Source organism: Myzus persicae, unplaced genomic scaffold (assembly GCF_001856785.1).
Source record: "Myzus persicae strain clone G006 unplaced genomic scaffold, MPER_G0061.0, whole genome shotgun sequence".
In the NCBI taxonomy this organism is placed as follows: domain Eukaryota; kingdom Metazoa; phylum Arthropoda; class Insecta; order Hemiptera; family Aphididae; genus Myzus; species Myzus persicae.
The window spans coordinates 1,143,405-1,166,408 of NW_019100802.1; the positions used below are offsets into that span (position 1 = coordinate 1,143,405).

The window sequence follows — 23,004 nt, forward strand, 5'->3', positions numbered from 1 at the left end:
AAAATAAATAAATTAAGCGTACGATCAAATCATACATAATAGATAGACTTTTGATACTTTTTACCGTTAGTTTTGATAGAGAAAAAGGCAATTTTAGATTTGTTGAACTGGTACTGATACATTTATATATATACTACAACAATATGTATTATGTTTATTTGTAACCGACTATGCATGTCGAGGAATGTGCTCTAACTATGGCACCTATATGATGTGAATGGCGTTGTCTGTCGAGAGTCGACTAACAATAGAAAGAATTTTTATAGTCCGAAATAATATAATAACGAAAAAAACCAATCGAATTTACAAAAAACCAACCTAGTAAAAATGTTTACACAAAATATGTATATTTCAGTAAGTATCAAGTAGGTTGGGAAATAACAATTATGACAATATGTTTTGACTTTTAAGTACTCGTCCTCATCATTTTATGAATCCGTAAATCCAAAGATTGAAAGATGTACCCACAAATTGTGAAAAAAATCAATGACGAAAAATCCTCATTTCCAAAATGTATCTATTTAAATACCCCTAACTGCAGTTATTGATATACTTACATTAAACACAAAAACAATTTGTAGGCGTATAGTCAATCAACACATAATACATAAATACAAATTAACAATAGGTGCCTAATTAATGTAATCCAATAACTGTAAATTATATTATATTGTATATACTTACATGCAAATATTATATTATGCATAATTAATGCTATTATTATTTTTGATTAAAATGTAGGCGTGCAGTAATTATTTTAATGGGGGATTTTTCCAAACTCTAATATATAATTATATTATATCAAATCATATAGGTATGCATAATCGTTTTTATACACACCTATATAAAATCGAAAATACGATTTGCAATTTATACCAAACATTAAAGTTTGGATCTAACAAATAATAATAAAAATACTCATAATATATTATTATTATTTTCTATTGATAACTATTAGAATATTCATAATATAGCAGCCGACGAGGAAAAACTTTTGTTATAATGTTATAAACCGATTTCTCATTTTTAGAACAGCAAAAAAAAAAAATAATCAAAAATAATTTTCCCTAAGCCAATACGGAATAATGGTCCGTGAATTGTGTGTCCGTTTGGAAATCATTATGATAAATATACGAATTATTTACGCACAACAAACGCTAATTTTATTCTGGCGCGTTACAATAGGAGACGGACTACACTAAATGATGATTACATATATTTACGGTTTGACACGGCCTACAATCCGAACGAATAACATAGGAAGTAAAAACAAAAACTGTTTTTTTTTTATAATTATTAATAATGATTTTTTTTCAGTACAATATTATAACTTTCTCCGTGGTGGCTACAATTTAGCAGCGAAATTCTGTTGTATACATTATTATACATATATATATGGATAAGCGTATTATTCATATTATTATGAAACGATAAATTTCTCGTTCATCGCAGTCCGCAGATTATGTCCTGTCGTCGCCATTTGCGGTTTATATAAAATATTATTCCTGCGCCGAGTGGAATACTTGGTACCAACAACCTTACCTACTGCAGGTTCAGGACGATGACGCGTCTGGGAGGAGAACAAAATTCGTTTTTTTCGTACACACCGGCCGATCACCGCAGTCGGTTTCCGCAAGAACAATGCGAGGTGCTCGCATGAAATTATGGTACGATCGGATGATATACCGTATACCGATTACCGCGGGTCCGGATGTTTACCATCAACGACTATATTTGTGCATTATAATTTATAAAATTATATTATATTTTAATGCCCATTATCATCATAATATAATGATAGACCGTGTCGAATGAAATTCCGTTACAATGACCCGATTGCATATTTTTCTCGAATAATGTTATACCTATTGTATAGGTACTAGAGTATATTACGATATTATGATGGTTTTTTTTTTGAATTACCACTCGACGGCATACTGCAACCTGAAATATTATTATTATTATATATCATATCCCGACAATGCGTCGGGTCGTCGGGAGGTGTTTGCTGCATCGGTATATAAGACTACATTATATGCATTCTGGTCGGGCCGCGGTTATCGATTATTATTATTATTATTATTATTATTAATCCACTAGCCTATGTGTGCATATGTGATGTGTAGAGAGAGAGAGAGATACACACACAGACGGATAGAACTGTAAATCACCGTCGTGCGTGTAATATTATTACGTTTACCACCGTCAGGTGAAACAAATCCGATTCCTATTGCTGGTTGTTAACTACACGCAATACGCGGATAGGTACATGCAGCAGCATCGGCCGCGCGATACGATCTCCGTAGGGAAAATCGTCGTATCAATAAGAACGTGCGAGTGTGCCTGCAGTGTTCTTGCAGTACTCACTGATCGTTTGTACATGTATAGTTACCCATTTAAAAGCTGATAGGTCATCGACGTGCTGACGGCCTACACAAAAATGTAAGGCTACTTACAATTTTCGATTCAAAAATTGTGTATATGTTTAAAACTGATAACCGGTCATTCATTATCTGGTGTATAATCATTAATCTATTCTGTATCATATTGTATTCGTATGTATAATACACAGATATTGTCTATTACATATACATTTTCACAAACTATACTGTATCTCTTTCGTATACATATTAATATATCTATAATCTCTTTCTTACAATATTAGTATGATATTGACGACCTATAGTATGATATGGGGGGGGGGGGGCGTACTATACTTAAATAATTCAACACACCCCCTATGGATTATTCCTACGAACGCCTGTGTGCCAGGTACACTGATTTTCTAAAAAAATGTTTCATTTATAGTTTATACATGTATTATCGTAGATCGAGTTACATGACATTACATTTTTACAAAAAAAAATATACTAGTTGTTATCATAGATACACTTTTTGATTTTTTTAAGACAAGGTTGTTTAGTCAATATTCCACGGTACACCAACATTTTTAGAAAAGTATTCATGATTCTGATTACGAAATTAAAAATATAAACCTATACAATAGATTTCCATAAAGATATCAAAAATATATCCAGCATAATAAAAATATAAAAAGTTATAGATTTTTTTAGTAAACGATAATATGACCATTGACCAAGGCGAATATTGATAAAGAATTGATATCGTTACCTATGTATATGCGAAGTTGACGTCAGACAAGTAGTCCTCTCATATAGATTTGCATTTGAGAGGGCTTTGTATAAGTTTCATACACATTTGAATCAACACTTTGATTATTAAATGGGTTCCTATTCAAAACTAATATTCATTTTTAAATTAAATTCTTGTTTTTGATCTCGTGGAGGATGAAAATCTATAGACGATTACAGAATACTACTGATTCTATACCATACTATTTTTTTTTTTTTATGAATCATAATAACATTGGCTCTTGGCTATTAGTTCATATCATACTATTAATGTACAACTAAAACTAAATTGTTTAATCGAAAACTATAACCGGGGCCGTTAAATTCTAACTCTACTTATTGGTGAATTATTTAATAATAGGGTCAGAGAAACGGTGTTCATCGGCACATTTTTTTCCCGATACATATTTCGTCAGTACCTATCTGTCCTACCTGCATACATGTAGCCATTTCGCACATTCATGGCTCTTTTGTTTGAGCAAACAGCGGCGAATGTAAATGGATGCATGAAAACAGTCTAAGCGAAATCGTCAAGATCATACAATATATAATGTCAAGACAGTATTATTATATATAAAAAAAGTTACCAATTTCATTGATGGTAAATAAGATATCGAACAATGGAATATTTTTCACTAAGCGTTACGTACCTGTACACTGTTGCAGATAGATTTTTACGCGAATTTCAGTCCACTTATTATAGTAGACACGTCAACAATAACATCAGATACACTACTTTGAATGATTTAAAAATGAATAAGAAAAAGGTAGATTTTACTATTAAGATTTTTAAACGTAAAGAATAAGTGTAGGTATAACAAGTAGAAAACGTCTTGATGACGTGGAAAGTGTACAATTAACAAACAAGCACACATTATATAAAATTAATTATATATATACATATATACAGGATGTCCCACGCGTATTAATTAAACAAACTTTAAGTGAAATAGTGTTCCGTTTTCATGACATTTTAAATAAGAATATCTTCGTAAGATACTAATATATTCAAATATAATATAATAACTATTATAATATAATTTGTGGTTAGGTTATAAATTATAATAAATATTACATAGTCATACAGAGTGTTTCACCGTATTTGGCCTAGACCAAATATGTTTTTAATATTTTTGAAATATAATTTATAAAAATAACCATTACATAACCATTATATACTATAGAAATATAAGAAATCCACGATTATTAAAAAAATACAATTCATCTATTTAACTAAATAGTAAATACTATAAATGAGATAAATAATAATAAAATTGTCGTTCGTCGGTATCTTAATACAGTACTTCTAAGTAATAGGTAATTAGGAATAATGCAAAATAACACATTTGTAGAGTTAATTTATTAAAAAATTAATTATGAAATTATTTACAAAATGTAATTAAGCTATAATTTCTACGATAAATATAAAAATATTCAAATACGCATATTTGACATTTGGGTTAGAAGTTGGTAATCTGTAGGAGTTTCTATTGACTAAGATATCTCAATTCTGTAGTCTCCATAATAGAGAAGAGACTATATTAAATATTAAATATTGTAAACAAACAGATGTATACAAAATTAAACACAAACGGAATACACCTACCTACTGTATATTATACATGTATATATAAAGACAATTTAAGCGATAACCTGCTATTCAAAATAAATTGCACTCGTGCTTCGTAAATAATATATTTATGCAGTCCTTAAACGAAATATTCCGAAAATGTTAAGATGTACACCTAACTTTCATTACATTTACATAAGTTAATAGATTAAATTATATATTATATACATATTGGTACTATAATATATATTTTCCTTATATGACAAAAAGATTTTTTGTTGATAATAGCTATATGTTAGTTGAATATACAAATGTTGTGTGATGAATGTATATTAATACAAATGTATAATAATAAATGCAGAAGTTTCTCTAACGATTTATTATTATTACAAGCGTAAGAAGAGAAGTAGAAGCGATCCCTTCGCTCAGGCGGAAGCGCCTGATAGCGATGGTTATTGACCATATTAAAATCAAATTAAATACCTAAATATCGTCATCGTATACAAGATCCGCAGCAGTGGAGGCGTGTTAATGTAATACCTACCATTTTTCTTGATAAAACACTTACACTACCACAAAAATGTTTGATTAAGGTCTGGATATGGCGGTATAGTTAAAAATTGAATATTTTTTATTAGGTATCTATATATATATATAGGCTACAATAAAGATCACAGGTCACTCAGTTATCCGGGTGGCAAATATAGTATATATAGCTGTATACCGACAAAAAATAATATTTTTATTCGTTATGGTGACGTGCACTACTACTGCAAAATTACTAGATAGACACTACTATAGCAATTGTTAGGTAACCAGAGAAACCGTTTATTCCATAATCGTAATTTTGCTAACAGCGAACTTAACGAGTTTTTCCATGTTATTGCGAAATATGCTGCAGCGAGCCGTTGCGGTGGCGTTTCCTTCGTATTGAAAAATAAATAAAATACCTAATTCGATAGAACACCGAAGTCACCGATACATAAAAATAAGAGGTGATTGAAATCGTGTCTGAAGTCATATTCTATAATATTATCATGCACGGTGGAAACGAAATAATTTCTCACAGCAATAATAATAATAGCAATCATCGCGGTTATTATAATTCAACCTCGCATCACATTAGTGTAACTCGTTTCACAGAATACCTATACTCGTACATGGAAGGGAGTATTATGGCTGGTGCTATTGTACAGCGTATAGCGACAAACAAGACGTGTTGCCATTGTCTGCACTTCTACAGTCGGCTCCAATATATTATAATCTATTCATTAAAATTTTTTTTTTTAATTTTATTATTATCGAATCTATTCTGCGACGACGGCGAGGAACCCTCTTCCTCCCACACCATCAAGTTATAGGCTTTTGTTAGCACACCCGTCGATTATTTAATTTTATTCTCGTACACATAAGGCATATAGCCATATATATAATGTATAGGTAATAGGTATGCAATAACAGATATTTCTTATACATACCTAGTAAAATAAGACCCGAAGTCCAGAAGTTCATACGAAATTATGGTTACAATATCGCATCAAATTTAATTCGAGGTACTTAAATAATATATATACTATATTATGTTATCGATGTGCTGTTTTTTTCTAAGACGAATATTGGAATTGGGAATACTTTCCCTTAAAATAGTTATAACAAGATATGCCTCACCTACTATATATTATATATCTGGTGGTCGACAACGAGTGTTCGAATGCGGCAATTATATATATGTTTATTAGTAAATCTGAAATATGTATACATATTCGTTTATATGATATGACCCAAGTATGATTGAAGTTCGTTTACACTTTAAAGAAATGTATGGAAAATATTCAGATAACATCGAATTAGTACAAATTTAATACTGCACATACTATTTAATTAATTTTCTAATTTGTAAACAAGTCAGCCACAATCATTAAAAATTACACTAATTATAATTCATATTATAAGTTATAGTTAAGTATAAGTGGAAGTACAATTCTTATAACAGACACTCCTAATGAGCGTTTATTTGTCTTTGTAAAGTATAATATACCCACAGTGATGACAAATTAAATGTCATGTATGGATTAATTATTATACTATTGTTTCAATAAGAAATATCAAGTTATTGTTCATTTTATCTAAATCCATATAGGTAGTTGTGAGATAAAATTTTATACCCATGAATTTAAATAGAAGTAAAAAATAACAAAATTACACCTACCTATATATAATTTATTGTGAGTCGGATTACTGTATAGTGTATATGTAATATGTCAATGTTTTGTTGAGTTTATGTAGCATACGTTTTATGTTAAATATTTTATTAAATAAGATGTGTAGGTATATATAATATATATTTTTTATTAGAAACTAAATTATATGAATGTTAAATTTTTGGCACAGGTAGAAAATAACTACGTCTACAGTCACCATTTAAAATAAATCATTTGACATTTTAGTCTTAAAATATACCTACTTGCAAGGTGTTGAGTATTTGATGCGTATATACGCTACTAAATAATTACGAATTTTATCAAAGTGTTTTGGAACCTATTTAATCTAAGCCAACAATGACTCGCACACCATGCACACAGTAATAACGTTATATACGAGTATACGACGATGTTATATAAAACTCATTTTCAAAGACACCGGTACCCAAGTTGTAATATTATTACTAGGTATAGAGTTTATTCATCACACGCCTGCATAACAACAGATATACAAAATGCGTTTGTTACTTCACTATTGAAGAAACCGATTAATCATCCAACCTATACCTTGCCTGGACATTTTGACTTCTATAACTATGCTATACACCTCTTCGCGATGAAAGTATACGACCTTGAATCAAGTTCAACAACGTATTCGTGTTGTAAAAAAATAATATTAATAGACGAATACATAATATATGAAACATATTCGAAACGTTTAAAATTATATACAGGGTGGTCATCAATCTAGCTCAATCCCTTTTTCCTTTAAGTGAGCCCATTTAAATTCTGATTTTTAGAATTTTAATAATACCTAGTTAAGGGCCATATTTTCATAATTTTGAGTTTTTTGGTGCTACTTGAGAAGTGTCCTGTGAAGATACGAACTTCTGTTCTTCGAATGAGAACCTGCCCCTGTTTTTACTTTAAATTATTCAGTGGATCATTTTTTTGAAATTGTTGATGTCCTAATTTAAAATTTGAACGTGTAATTTTTTTAGATATTGATATGTTTATACTAAGAGTAAGTCCTTATGAATGGTTTTACAGAAATATATAATATATACAGCATTAGATTTAATGTTTATTTCATTTGGACTTCTTTTACGAATTATGAATGTTAATAAAATAAACATTATTAATACAATTTTAAAATCACCATACAACCCAAATATTATCTACCATACCCATTATCATAATATAGAAATATATTATCCATAGTACGCAAAGTTATAAATAACTAAAAAACTACTCATTCGAATTTTGTTTTTGCAGATACGTTTATATTTTCAGAAAAATTATCCACCAAACAATGTACTGTAAAAAAGAAGAATTTCTTTGAAAAGCAAAAGTTTGTATCTCCATTATACACGCCGTTCATTAAATGTTACAAAAGATCCCAACGATTTGAAAATACAGTCTTGAACTCTTTAAGTATATTAAAAATTCCAAAAATCAGATTTTGAACAACTGCGTTATTGAGGAAAAAATGGGTGAGTATACTTGGTGAATCACTCTGTATATAATAAATATATATTAAATAAAATAAATGTCTAAACTTCATAAATTATTATCTAACAATAAATTTTAAAGTGATTTGTAGGATTTTGAAAATTAACAATCGTTTGGTATTTAACTGACCTGAACTGTACAAAAAAGGTAAAAATTGTTGTTTTCAATAAGTTATTTTAAGCCCAACCTGCAGTATACACAATATGTATTATAATTTATAAATATAAATAATATGTTAGCAAACAGCAAATACCAAGATAATCCAAATACATACAGATTTTAACAATTGGTAGAAGAACAGGATAAAGAATACAGGTATGTCGTATGTATTGTTTTTAAATTTATGATTTGCATTACTATACTAGTGAATTGTGGCATGATAAGTATGGTAGTGTCAAAAAAACATAAATTCGTCAAATTCACATCCGCAATATCATCTAAAAAGTTTTTTAAACTAAATACTGCTATTAAATGCACCGCCAGCTGATGTCTTCGACACAAAACTAAAACCTTAACATTATAGCATGAGACTCATAATAACATTAAGTCCATCAACGCTTAATTACCGTACGTAGGTACATCATTACAACGATCGCCAGAGAAAATAAAGCACATATTATAATATACAATAATGTATAACGAACGTACGCTTTGTACGAAAGGATATTAAACGTCGTAATATATTAATATCTAATTTTTACACTAAACACCTTTGGGCGGTTATGCCGGTAATTAAACGATACGTTATAGCGAGCAGTCGTTATCCGAGCGACGCAAAGAGGAAGTGTGGTCCCAATAGTATTTAAAGTTTTAACTGTTATTATAACAGTCAAATCATAACCATAATTAGCGATGGTTAAACGTACTTAAGTATATACAAATTATGTTAATCATAGTATACATATACTATGTTAATAATATACAGATTATACTATTAAAGTTGCAAAGAGAATCACTTATAATGTCAACGAAAACCTAATTCCGAATAATCTTGCAAACGTATACATCAGGTCATTAGGGCATAAGACCTACAACACTGTGCAGGTTTGGCAGAATTAAGCGATTTTGGCCTTGGAGGCTTGACATCACGGCAGTAAAGTAAATGTATTCAGATTTAACTCGGATAGACAAAGTTTAACTTCATGTTGTGAGCGGGCTTGTTTCTATGTCTCTCAGAAGTTCAGGATTCAGAGTTCAGATCTTAGGTAAACAAAAACACGATCAGCTGATCGAATATCATTTCTATATTATTCTATGTCTACGTTGTATATATATCTACTTTCTATACTGAAGCCAGCAAAGTAAACAGTGAGTTTAAAATTCAATACGTGCAACTCAAAAGTAAATAAATACTGCAGTTTAATGGGATTCGTAATGAGCCGAGAGAAAGTAAAGCTTGTCTTAACAAGGATACATAAACACACAGTTAAAATTGTCGCACTCGGGTTATAAGAACTGGTGCGAATTCAATTAAGGGAGTATATTATGTTACATTGGTTCATATAAGACATCTAAAGACAATGCTTTTGATTTGATTTGATTCGTTTCCAAAGAAGAGGCTCAGTAGCTAGTAGTTTGTATCAAGAATAATAATAGTAAAGACGATAATAATAATAATTGAACTGTAGCTGACGAGTCCATTCACAGAATAATTTTTGTGACATTGTTTCACTGACGTAATAAAATATAAGTACACAGCCTTGGCCTTTAAGGCATCCACATAACTTAATTGGAAATTATCCTCGGGGCACTATCTCATCATTAATTAAATAATATAGTGTCAATGACATTTCTGATTCATGCAAAAAATTGCAATGTGATACCTAAGTATTATTTCATATTTATCTAAATATTACTTTACTAAGTACCAACATGTCTATATACTTTCTAATATGATATGGTTTAATTTGATTTTTTGCTGCAGATCTTATAAAACACTATTTAAATGTTGAAAAGTAACTAAACATAGATTAATAAGTATTGTGTTATTTTTAAACCAGATTCTTAATTTGCTAAAGGTACAATGATACATACATAATACACAAATACAAAATAATATTTTTGAGGCTCCAGGGCACAATTTTCAAAGGCCCTATGAAATAATAAAAAGTCTATAATTATATTTTTATTTTCATTAAACATTAAAAACAGGTTATAACTTATAACTTATAGCTCATAAATCATAATAGTATTAAAATTTTTCTAGATATATCTGAAACCAATTTTCGTATTATATATTCTAAATTTATTGACTTTAAACACATATCATTAATCCAATAAAGTTATCTCGTGTAGTGGTCGCACTTGGTATAGTTAAATAAATCTATAAATCAGTGTATAAATTGGGGAACAGGTCAATTAATGACTTTTTATCAAACCATTTATCATTTATGACAAAATCATATTCAGAAGACTGAGAATTAATTATTGATTCACGCTGAGAACAATACTCAAAAAATTAAACTAACTCATTAGTGAGAAAATACTGTACACATTTTTTTCTTACGTAAAAATATAATTTTCGTTATTGACGTTATTTTAATTCTAAAATTTAAAGAGTATCTACATAGTTTTGTAATAAATAAAAAATGATCAGAAATGTATGGACAGGCTTCAAATTTTTTCTTAAAATAAATATTTGTATTCATATTAAGGATTAAAGGCGTTATCCATTCGGTATTTTCCTTTGCACACTATTATGTTTGATCACTGATCAGTAATAATTACAATACCTGCAAAATGAAAGGTCCCTAAAAAAAATGTACAAATACAACCTACAAAACCGAACATTTTATAAAAGGAATCATTAATATGTTGAACGCGCAAACAATATTTATAATAAATTATAATTATTTTACAATTTCTTTATAAAATATTTTAAGAGTAAGAATATAATATAACAATAATAACTCAACAACAATTTAAGAAAGCAATAGGTAATAAATTTATACCTATTCGTATGAAATTTCCCACTATCAGTGATTAAAAAAAGTTTTTTTTTTGCAAACTAGTTCATCCCGTAGGATCGATATTTAATAAAAATAACATTCAAGCATAAAAGGTAAGCAAAGATAACCGGTAAATCGACTTCGTCGAAACGCACCATATTTCTACCGAAAGAATTCAAACACTTATAACATTTTTACTGGAATTGAATCGTGTTGATAATAGCGAATACAATATTGAAGTTTAATATAAATTTTAATTTATAATCTTTAATATATAACATATACACAATTATACACACACAATACTATGCTGTTAACACTTTACAGTTCATATATTTCAAATTATTGCTAAGACTGCTAAGAGGTTCTTATATAATATAGGTACGTCATATTCATTATTTACAACACATCTTATATTACGTTGTTTATGTTTATAAGATTAACTTAATGACGTTAACAATACATAATACTAGTATTTATAATTAATGATATGACCTATGGGTAAAAAATAGACATAATTAAAAAATTATATTATTGAATAATAAACAATTTATTATTTAAAACTATAAATAAACAAAGTAATTTTTACGAACTAAAATATTGTACACTAACAGAACCAATCAGGAGAAAAAGGTAATCGCCTTGTTCCTCCCACAAAATTACAGCAATTTAAGACTGCGAATAAAACTCATGGTCATCGAATATTAAATTTTAAATTAATATTTAATATCAATATCAAAAATGGCAATACGATATCACACTACTCAACACGCATGACTAAATAGCTTCAAACCAATTACAAAATAATTAAAAAATGTTTTATATCTATTATACACAACGCAAGTGCATAAAATTCGAGACGACTTTAAATTCACAATCTGCTCAAAATAAGTGTGATGTTATAATTATTGTTGATTTTTACATATTCTATACCATTTGCATCTTATATTATTTTGATATTTAAAGGAATAGTTAATAATTACTTTTAGCCAGGAACATTTGAAATTATTTTTTGGATTTATACTGTGGTAAATGTTTATTTTTATTTATTGCAAATATGCAGATTTATTTCAAAGTGGATACAGATTCCATACGGAAGGTTCACATCTTATACTAACTCAAATTATTCAATTTAAATCGTAAGTAAATCACCCCTGCCAAAAATCAAGGTAGATGACTTTAATTTCATTCACTCACCATACAATGTCTATACAGCGCCTGATAAATAATAACACTAGAATATCATAAACAAAATTCAAAAACATTTGTTGATTTCTATAAGCAATAATACATTTCCAGTTGTATGTACAATACATGACTTTTTAATACAATATTTTGAATTTTTGGTATCGACTACTTGCAGTAACCAACCACAACAACAATTTTATTTTGAATAAAAGCACTTAAATAATTATACAACTACTATTAAAACCTAAAGTGATATATGAGCATTCATTTAATTGATTGAATAACTGTGCTACTTTTATGTTTTTTTTTCATGAACTATGTATACCTATATGAGGTTATGAATTAAAATGTATTTAACTTTGATTCCAAAATGTAAGATATTAAAATACAAAATACACTAATACAATTGTGTACAAAAATGTTTCTTACCTATGGTAATAAATTACTAACAACTAATAAATCTTACCTTGTGCTCTTCTGCCTTTTGCCTGATTTCACGGCGGTTCCAATTGACGCGAAAATAATTAGGTTTTAATCTCACTTCCATTTGGGCCATCCATTGATCCAAGGATCTCAAATTTGATTTTACTTCTATAAAATATTAAGCAAGTGTTAATACCATTTAATTTATAATAAACAAAAACACATAAGTACAAGACTAAAAAAATATTATTTCTGAATTCCTATAGTTTGTTATAACTAGGGTTTGAATTTGTAATCAAATACATATTTTATCCGGCATATCATATAAAATATAAATTAAAATCAAAATATTTGATTGTATGTTTACATTGTAAATAAAACAGTTTTTTATAATATTTACCTACTTCATTTTTAAAAGCATTTGGAGTATAAACTTAAAAATTTTAAAAATAACAAAATAACATTCTAAATAACTTTCTGCCTTGATCTAATAATATATGTGAAAAATCAAAAGTTTTTTCTCAAAAGTTCAAAAATTCATTTTATTGAAGAATGATAATTTTTTGCATACAATTTTAAGCTTAACCATTTTCATAACATTAAAATTGATTTTAATATGAAATGTAGAAACTAATATGCACGGATGAGTTACTTAAATAGTTATATTGTTGGTTATCAATAGTGTTTGTAATTTAAAGTATAATAACAATTGATACATGTATAATGTATGCATAAAAGTAATCATTATGAGCAAAGAATAAACGATAATTAATTAAATAAATCATATATTGTTCAATAATCAGTGAGCACTAAGGCTGATGGACTTATTTTAAATTTTCCAAAAAAGTTTATGCCGGTAATAACAACTTTCTTAATCATTATCTAGAGAATTCTAAAAAATACATTACGAATTCATTTTAGTTGCTCATTATTATTTAAAGATAATTTAATCATTATTATATCAGAAGTTAATTTGTACAATCCTAAGACTATCAAGTATTCGAGTTTAAATAATGTATTATTAAATATTTCAATATTAACAAGTTAGTAAACAGTATAAATAACTTATTATTAACAAGATAATAAAAATATTTTAAACATTTTCAATTGTTCTTACACATCTTTTGTTTTCAGCCTAACACTTTTCATAAATATTAGGTTACAAAATTATGATGTCCATAAAAACTGGAATATTATTATTTTATTGTTATCAAACGTGACTAAAATTAATAATGATTTCTTTATATATTTCTTTGAAATTACTTTTGAATTTATAATAGTATACAATGTTATTTTATACTTGTGCCTTGAAACTGTTTTAACTTACTATCATCAATACACCACAGAGTTTACTTTTAAGATCCCAATAATAATATGTTTTGACATAAGTTAAGCATATGCCAATACCCATAATTAACCCATTTTTTAAATACCTATGCAGCTCTAATTTATTAATAATTTATTCAAGAACATAATGTATTATTCATTCATTATTTTCATTATTGCAAAACAATGAAAAACATAGAAATATCTGACTGGTTGTTGAGGGTTCTAATTTGACTGGCTTACATTCAACTCAACAAATGATAAAACGTATTACAGATTGGAAAGTTAAGTATAAAGTTGAAAGCCACAATAATAAATCATGTTATTCAAAAAATAATTCTGGCCACTAAACATATGTGATTAAAATAAATTATTTCCAACAATTTTATAAGAAGTTACTCTTCATTAATAGTATGTATTTTTTTCAAAATGTTATGTTTAAAAATAAAATAAGCCCTTTGATTATTTGTAAATTTAAACTGAAGTTGTGATCAAAAATCTTATAGATAATTTATTGAAAGGTGATCATAACCAATTATTGAAAGATAATACCCATTGTAAATTATATATTTACTTTGATATAAAATGAATGCGTTTATACTTCAGGGTTCTACAATATGAGTAAAATTACAAAAGAATTTAAAATACAGTATTCAGTTTCATTTTATGGTACATGCTAAAAACAAGTGGCCCACAATATCCAAATCGGTAATTTTTTTTAAGAATATGATCGTTTAAAATATTAAATCTAAAATGTATGGCACAAACGGGTTGGCTAAAATATAGTTTAAAAATCCTTTAAAATCTCTAAAACTTTATAGTTTACTTTTTTTAAACTTTATTTATAATATAATATATATGTACATATATGGGACCTAATTTATATATATATATTCTATGTGTAAATAGTTTAAAAACGTATTAAAATATTTTTAGCAAAAATTAAATTTTTTTAAAAATGATCATTATTAAACTCCTTAACAAGTGTGCAATGTTGTCTTAAACAACAATAGTATTTTATTTTATGTCTTGAAATAAACAATACTAGGGGGATGAGGTGACCGAGTGGTCTGACGCGTCCGCTGCGACGCAGCCGGTCGCGGTTCGATCCTCGGCTACCGGGCGGCATTTGTCTCCGGACAAGTCGCGGTGACCGGAGAACAAGTGCTGCCATCCCCCACCCCCGGGGCATGGCAGAAACCTACGGGTGCCCCATTCGAAATTCTGCCAAAAACAAACACACACGTGTTCCCCCCTACCGTCCCAAAAAATATACAATACAAACCTACAATACAAATTCTACTACAGCTAATGGCCTCAGTTGCCGAAGCTTAAGATCAATAAAAAAAAAAAAAAAACAATACTAAAAACTAATTAACAAGTATAAAAATTGAAGTCTAAAGTTTACATCAATCATAATAGAATTTGGCATAAGATAATCAATTTTTTTCAAAAAAAAAATAATTTATATGGAGAAATAATAAAAATCATTTTTAAATTGTAAAAGATTAAGATTTATAGGGGATATTTATGATTGGGACTAGAATCACAGGAAATTGAGTTTATAAATATTTAACAACAATTCATAACTGAAAAAAGATCTAAATGTCAAAGATAATAACCTAAGTAATGTGCATTATATATGGACGAGCAGCTTTGGTTCAATGACGGTTCTCGACAGTGTGGCAGTCTTTTGGATAGTTGCGCTATATGGCGCAATATATTCAGTCTACGAACTTCCTCGCTCATACTCTAAAATTAAAAATATATCCATTATTTTTGTTCATAGAAATTTGATATGTAATTGAATCTTAATGAATTTCTTTAAATCATACCAGTCTTTTAGGTGATAGTACATTTTCTGTTAAATTGCAACTATTGGGTTTTGATGCAGAGCCTGAACAAAAACTTTTTTCTAACTCTTTGATGTAGATATTTAATCGTTCAACATTCCAATCCTGAATCGGTGAAGCATTGTTAAGGTCACATCCAACTTCCTGTAAATAAATAATATGAATTAATCAACTGTAGATTACATGTACATATATACACACAAAATACAAAAAAAGTATTCTTAAATTGAAAAAAAATATTTTTTTTATTATTTTTCATTGGGTATTTTTATATTTTATGATGTAATTATTATGAGTTAAATATGTATACTGAAACTTGTAGTAAATATTCAAAATCATTTAAAACTATTTTTCTCTTTTTCAGTGCTATTGAGGCTTTTTACATGCTTCTAATAAACTTCTCCCTTCATTCTAGTCCATTTGAATTGACTCGTAGATATCTGAGATATCATTCCTCACTCATCCTACCAAACCATCTCTGACAAGGTTTTCCCCTTGGTCACTTTTTAAATTTATAACTATTTACAAGTCAAATTTAACTTTTAAGTACCTACAATAGTATTTAAATTATTCACACCTAATTTTCACTATCACATTTGATATAACCCAAACGTTTGATATTTTATAAACTAAATAGTCATCAATAAAGGGTGATTAATTTTAATTTCATTAAATAAAAATATTTCTTTTGAACCTAACCACACTAAAGACATTATATTTTTATTTTTTGAAGTCATTTACCATGCTTGTCAATATAAAAAAAGTTAAATAGTGCATAACAATTATTTTATATTTTAACTTAACATAAGTAATGACGGTGACAACATAAAATGTTGTATAGTTTTGTATAATTGGGTACTACATGCAATAAAATTCACCTATTTATCCACTTCATAATTATTAATTACATAAATATAATAAATATAAATTAATATGGATACCTAAAAATTACTTAGTGCAACTATTTTATTTATTTTTATTATTTATAAGCTTCACAAATTATTAAAATGTGTAATGTAATACGGTTTATGTTGCTTACTCTGCAGCTTTCGATCAAGTTGTTGTCCATTAGATACTGATAACTTGTCCTCAAACTGGACAAGAACTCGTAACTACTATCACCTCTCCAACAATCTTGATTCGTGGTCTCATTTTTCCTAAGACATTTATACATTTTAGAATTTTTCAAAATTAAAATTTAGAATGTATAGCATGTAAGACACTATAAACATATACATTGTATTATATCGGTACAATATAATTACTTGATTTTTTTGGTAAGGCTGTTGTACGGTCTCTGCGCCGCTTGCTGTCCATCCTCTACATTTACCGTAGAGGGGTGCAGCGACGATAATGAGAAACAGGTCTTGATCGAAGAATTTTCGAAGTCTGTGTACATAAACAAAACAAAACGAATGAAAATAATTACATTATTTGAGAGTCCAAACGATTTCAAATTACATTATGGTGTATATGTACACACTCATACACGACTTACTCGTTGGCATTTTTCCGGTTTCCTTTTCGCGATATGGCATTGACTTAGATCTAATAATACATGGCACTGATTTATGGATGTTCCTCGTTGGAGGCACCGAAACAGAGCGGGCCAAGTGCCTGCTCAGCCGTCGGCCGCATCGAGGACTTATTCGACTATTGCAGTTCCAACAGTATTGACGTTCCTCCGATCTGAAAATGTCAAAAACAACAACATTATATTAATTATTCTGATGTATACAATTTATTCCACAGCCGTGCTTCATCATATTATCTGATAATCATGTATAAATTTCGCAGGAGTGACATTTCAGCGACGTCGTAAAAATGTATCCAACCGACACACATATCATTAAATCAATCAACGTAAAATCGTCATATAGTATTATAGTCATTGTTACTAAAAGTCCGAGGAAGACGCATAGGTCATGAAGATGACTATAAAGTCGGGCTTATACTATACGGTGGTAGCTGTGATTTCATATGGGTAGAATTACATTTTTTCAACTTGTAGGTGACGTTCTAAAAACATTTAATTAGGATTAGGTGCCTATACTTAAGCTCAAATAGTATTTTGATATAGAGATGAACATTTTTTTCAAATATTCTAATGTGATGTAAAATATTCAAGTATTTTTTTTGGGGGGGAGGGGGGAGGAGAAAAATACAATAAGGCTCCTACTATTTTCGCTTATAGTTGCTTTACGTGTACTGAATATTATATAGAACTCAACAATTTGCTTAGAACCAAAGAGCTTACACTTCACCGTGTCATGTCGTGTACTCGTGTAGCAAAATGTTGATAACACGCGGTTACCTCAAAATGAATACATTCAACAATTATTACTCTACGAAGAAATTTAATAGCAGCAAACGTTGGAAACGTTTGATAACAGAGAATTTTGAACTATCTGTTTGCTAAACAGTTAAATAAACGTTTGCAAACATTGCAATGTTTCGGCGTTTTGTCTGTTCAGTTCCAATAACCAGCAATACCGTGGCTGAGTTTGTTTATAACCTATGCTATCACAGAATGCCAATGGTATCATTATTTACCTACGACTTATACCACGGTTAATTTACATACCACACTAAAGGCGCTTACGAATCTCAACCTTACAAAAGTTTTAAACGTTGGCGTTCGTATTGCACAACGTTTCCCGTTATAGAATTTCCTCTACACTACACAACGGTGTAATGTAAAAACGGCTTAGTATAGAGATTCAACTACCACGGTTGTGGTATTCACAGAAACTATTATTTATGTTAAATCTAAAAAAAATTACCGATAAATGATGATTTTGAGAGCATAATTTTGAGTCTGCGAGTAGAAATAATATGATGAGTCTTTACATTTTTTCGTTTCATTTCACAATAATAAGAACAAGACACCGCGCGCCATTTATTCTTAGTGCAGTGGCGCAGACCTTGAAACTTCCACGGAAAACATTTAAGTGCCTGTCGCATTATTTCACAATGTGCAGAGTTCGACCGTTCTCTATAGACGTAACCCACGTAACACACACTTTTTGAATCTATATAGAAGTTATTCGTTCCCGGCGACACGAGAGACAAATTCTTTTCAAGACGCGTTTTTTAACGGGTACCGTCCAGAGCCAGCGAAGAGCCAATGACAATTTTCTGCAGACCACACATCAAAACAATTTTCCATCGTTTTTAACTTCTTTCGAGGGGACACTGATGTAATGATATGCTCACACATCATTGTAACAATTATTTAAGATATAACAAATAAATAAATAACGGCCAGACTGTCACACGAAGAAATCGGAAATCTCTAGACCCCAATAAATTATTGTCACAGACAAAATTGTCTAATTATATTATACGATCAGGGATTAAGAAATCGACACGTACCTATGTTTGCAACTGTAGAGCGTAGGACGTGTGGCTTTCTTACATGCCGCCGGAGAAAAGGTATGGTAAAAAAGGTCCTTGTCACAGAAGAGAAATCGGATGTACAAAACAACCTTTTGATGAAGCCGCCTATCACTCTCTGGCCGGCACAACCGGATCGTCCCTTCGGCAGTGCATGAGCACCTTCCTCGAGTGAAACAGCCTCTCACGAGTGCAGGCGCACCACCAAACAGATTAACAACCTCTCTATACCGAATTCTACGAGCGACAACTGGACTCCTTTTGACGAGCAATAATCAGTGTGTTTCTTTATTTTTATTCGAGTATTTTAAATAATTAATTTGTGTCACCTAAAACTCCTACCGCATAACCCAGAGACAGCTGCGAGTCAGGTAAGACATAATACATATTAAAATATAAAATATAGTATTGTTGACTGCATTATATTAAATTATATGATGTGCATGCATTTACATTTACATCTTAGAAGTGTATTTGATCAAATTCTCGAATACACGATCTCGAGAACCCTCCGACGATCAGGAGGAAGGTAGTAACGTAAATTTAGATCATCTTAAATATTAGTGTCGGCAGGCGTCGTACTAACATTTACGGTGATTTTCTCATCTTATTATATTCTTTTATTATATTTTATTCTTTTTATTTTTGCGTTATTACACTGAAATCAACGTGCAGTTGTGTTTAGTATTTTTTATATTTAGTATTCAGTGGCCTATTTAAGGGAGCTGATCTGGTTGATATATCACCCCCAGAGCAATTTTCATTTATTAAATTAACGTATAATATTATAAATAGTAGCTACTATTACTATACTAGTACTATACTAAACTATACTAGTATTAGTTTTAACAAAAACCATAAAGGTGCACTTAACAGAAACTGGAGAGGTATAATAACAAGAGGAGGATCCAGGGGATAGATATCTCAGAGAATATCTGTCTCTCTGGCTTCTAATATGCAAAATAGTTTTGGTCATATCACCCTATAGAAAAAAATCCTAGATAGGCTATAGTCAACCATTTAATATTTGTACTTTTTACACACATATCTGGACACGATAACATTGAATAACAGACCATGTTATAATATATCAACCACCATATATTAGAAGAGGCATTGTATACAGCAAGTATGGGGTATCGATTATTATTGATAGTTGACTGCCACACCAATACACCATGTCTAATTTAGGGTGCTCAGATACTCAGACTTCCTGTTTTTACGCCAATTGCGTGTACTGGGAGTACATATTTTTTTAACAGCCTAATCATTTTAATGTGTTTGATTTAAACGCTATTCCCTATACTACAGAGGAAGTTAAAATGAAAATTTTCCATCTAATATATACAAATGTAAGTGATTAAATAATATTTGTAATAATCATTAGGCATTGAATTGGTCCACGTTTTAATGCTAAATGTGCACGCGTTTATATTATAACTAAGATTGGATATTATACGATCACGTAGTACGTATTTTTTAGGTTTATCTAAAATTCTAAACTTGCCGGTAATGAAAAGAAATAATCCTTTTTGGTTTTCATTTTTTTTTTTTTTTAAATCTGACATTTCTAACCTAACCTACTTTTGTGTGAATTCTTTATACAAGTCGATTCACTATAATTACTTCAACCAGCATAAAAGGTGAGTCTAAGAGGAATCGTAGCAGGAGGTGACGGGTGCAGTGTACAAGGACAAAAGTGGTGATACGCACTGCATCCTGCTCATACCTAGATACGCGAATAGTTTTATGTTCTATTAATCTAATATAGGTACAATAGTACAGTTCGTGTCGACTGTTGACCAATCGGAAGACCAAACCCGTCCTGACACGATGAACGGTGTTGTCCCGTTTTTCCCATCACGTCAACAGGGCCAGCAATTACAGCGTCGAATAAAGCTGCTTTTAGCAATCATTAAGCATGAAAACGAAGATGACCGGCGTGATCGAGGTGACCCGTCAAAACTTTGACACTGATGCCGGCCTTCAGACGTCAACGCGGTGAACTCTTCGTACACGATACGCAACACTGCACTACAACTGCAGTCCGCGCTGTGCAGTACATATTGTGGTATAATTAATACACGGTCCCGACAAAAGTGCATCGCGTTCTTATGCTTTCTAGTTTCTAGATTGTTCTCCATTTTCAACTTATATACTACATTACTAGGCACTTGATTATTAATACTGCACTATTATTACACACAGTGTTATACCTGGTAACCAGCTATTAAAATGTAGGTCATGACTCGTGAATGGGTGAATCTATTTGCTGCAGAGATCTGGTGAAAAAAAATTTGGGTTACGTCAAGAAGAAAAATAAAAGTTTCGTTCTGTATGTACCAATAGTAAATAGTATAGAAAATTCGTGTTCAAAATATTATTAGTTAGATCATACCGGACGCGAGATTGGGAGAAACTGCCATAGGACGAGGTCTATAATAATAAATTAATTTGCAAAGTGCGATAGTTTATCGTGAAGTTAATTGTGTTAAAACGCACTATTTGTAATTAACACCATACCACATTATACACACATTATTCTAATCATTAATAAAAATCAATTTACTTTTACTTTTGAAGTTCTGTAAGCTATATTGTTATGAGCAAAGAGTTCGTTTTGATTGGACTACTAATAATAATATAGGAACTCAACTATGGTATTATTATTTATTCATGATGTGTACTCCAACAACTCAGATATAAATAACGTACTTCAATTCGATATTATTTTACAGCATTGAAGTAAAGTATAATATTTTATACGATGATAATATTCAAATATTTCATTTCGAGTGTTTATATAAAACACCACTTGTAACTAAATACCAATAACCACCTAAACATACGTACCTTTACGGCTATACGTATTTATCTCTTAACAGTTAATCGCGTTAGCGGTGCATTCCAGTCTATACTCCAAAGTCTAGGCGCCTAAACATCAGCTTATTCTTAACATTCACCTTCACTTTTCCTATTTTTATTAATCTGTTTTCTCTGTTATACGCAGTGTCTTAAACACGTTTTAAGTAGGTACCTAGATCGGCTAGATCCCATCTACTGTTCACGTTGAAGTGCATTTGCATACGCGTATCTAAACAATCTTATACGCGATTAATTTGTAACTAACTCGGTTTTATAATAATCTACATAATTTTTGAATATTTTAAAATATTTTTATCGGTACCTTCTTACACTGTTAATTACTATTTAGAGAAATTGAAATTGCAAGTTTTAATTGTCCACGCACTCTCATCGTAAAAATAGTACCAACAAATATTCTTGTACAACAATATTGAAAAAAATATTTATAAACATTATGCGCTTACATTTAGTATTGTTATATTTTACTAAAAAATAATTATTTGTAACGTAATCGTGACGATGAATGAAATCGCTTCTCTGGTTATATAAATAGACAATACCATTACTAGG

General features: G+C 29.7%; 1 protein-coding gene across 3 annotated transcripts in view; it reads right to left on the reverse strand.

Annotated features, from left to right (window-relative positions):
• LOC111043081 overlaps window positions 1–23,004 on the reverse strand; it is a 154,539-nt gene that overhangs the window by 72,684 nt on the left and 58,851 nt on the right. For all 3 annotated transcript variants that reach the window (XR_002605531.1, XM_022327890.1, XM_022327889.1), the window contains exons 3-8: window positions 17,672–17,862; window positions 17,439–17,562; window positions 17,213–17,330; window positions 16,156–16,317; window positions 15,943–16,072; window positions 13,038–13,162 (exon numbers count right to left, since the gene is read on the reverse strand). Coding sequence is in view for 2 of the 3 variants with exons in the window: in XM_022327890.1 (XP_022183582.1) it covers window positions 13,038–13,162; window positions 15,943–16,072; window positions 16,156–16,317; window positions 17,213–17,330; window positions 17,439–17,562; window positions 17,672–17,862 (850 nt within the window). In the remaining variant the exon portion in view is untranslated. The remainder of the gene's footprint in view (window positions 1–13,037; window positions 13,163–15,942; window positions 16,073–16,155; window positions 16,318–17,212; window positions 17,331–17,438; window positions 17,563–17,671; window positions 17,863–23,004) is intronic.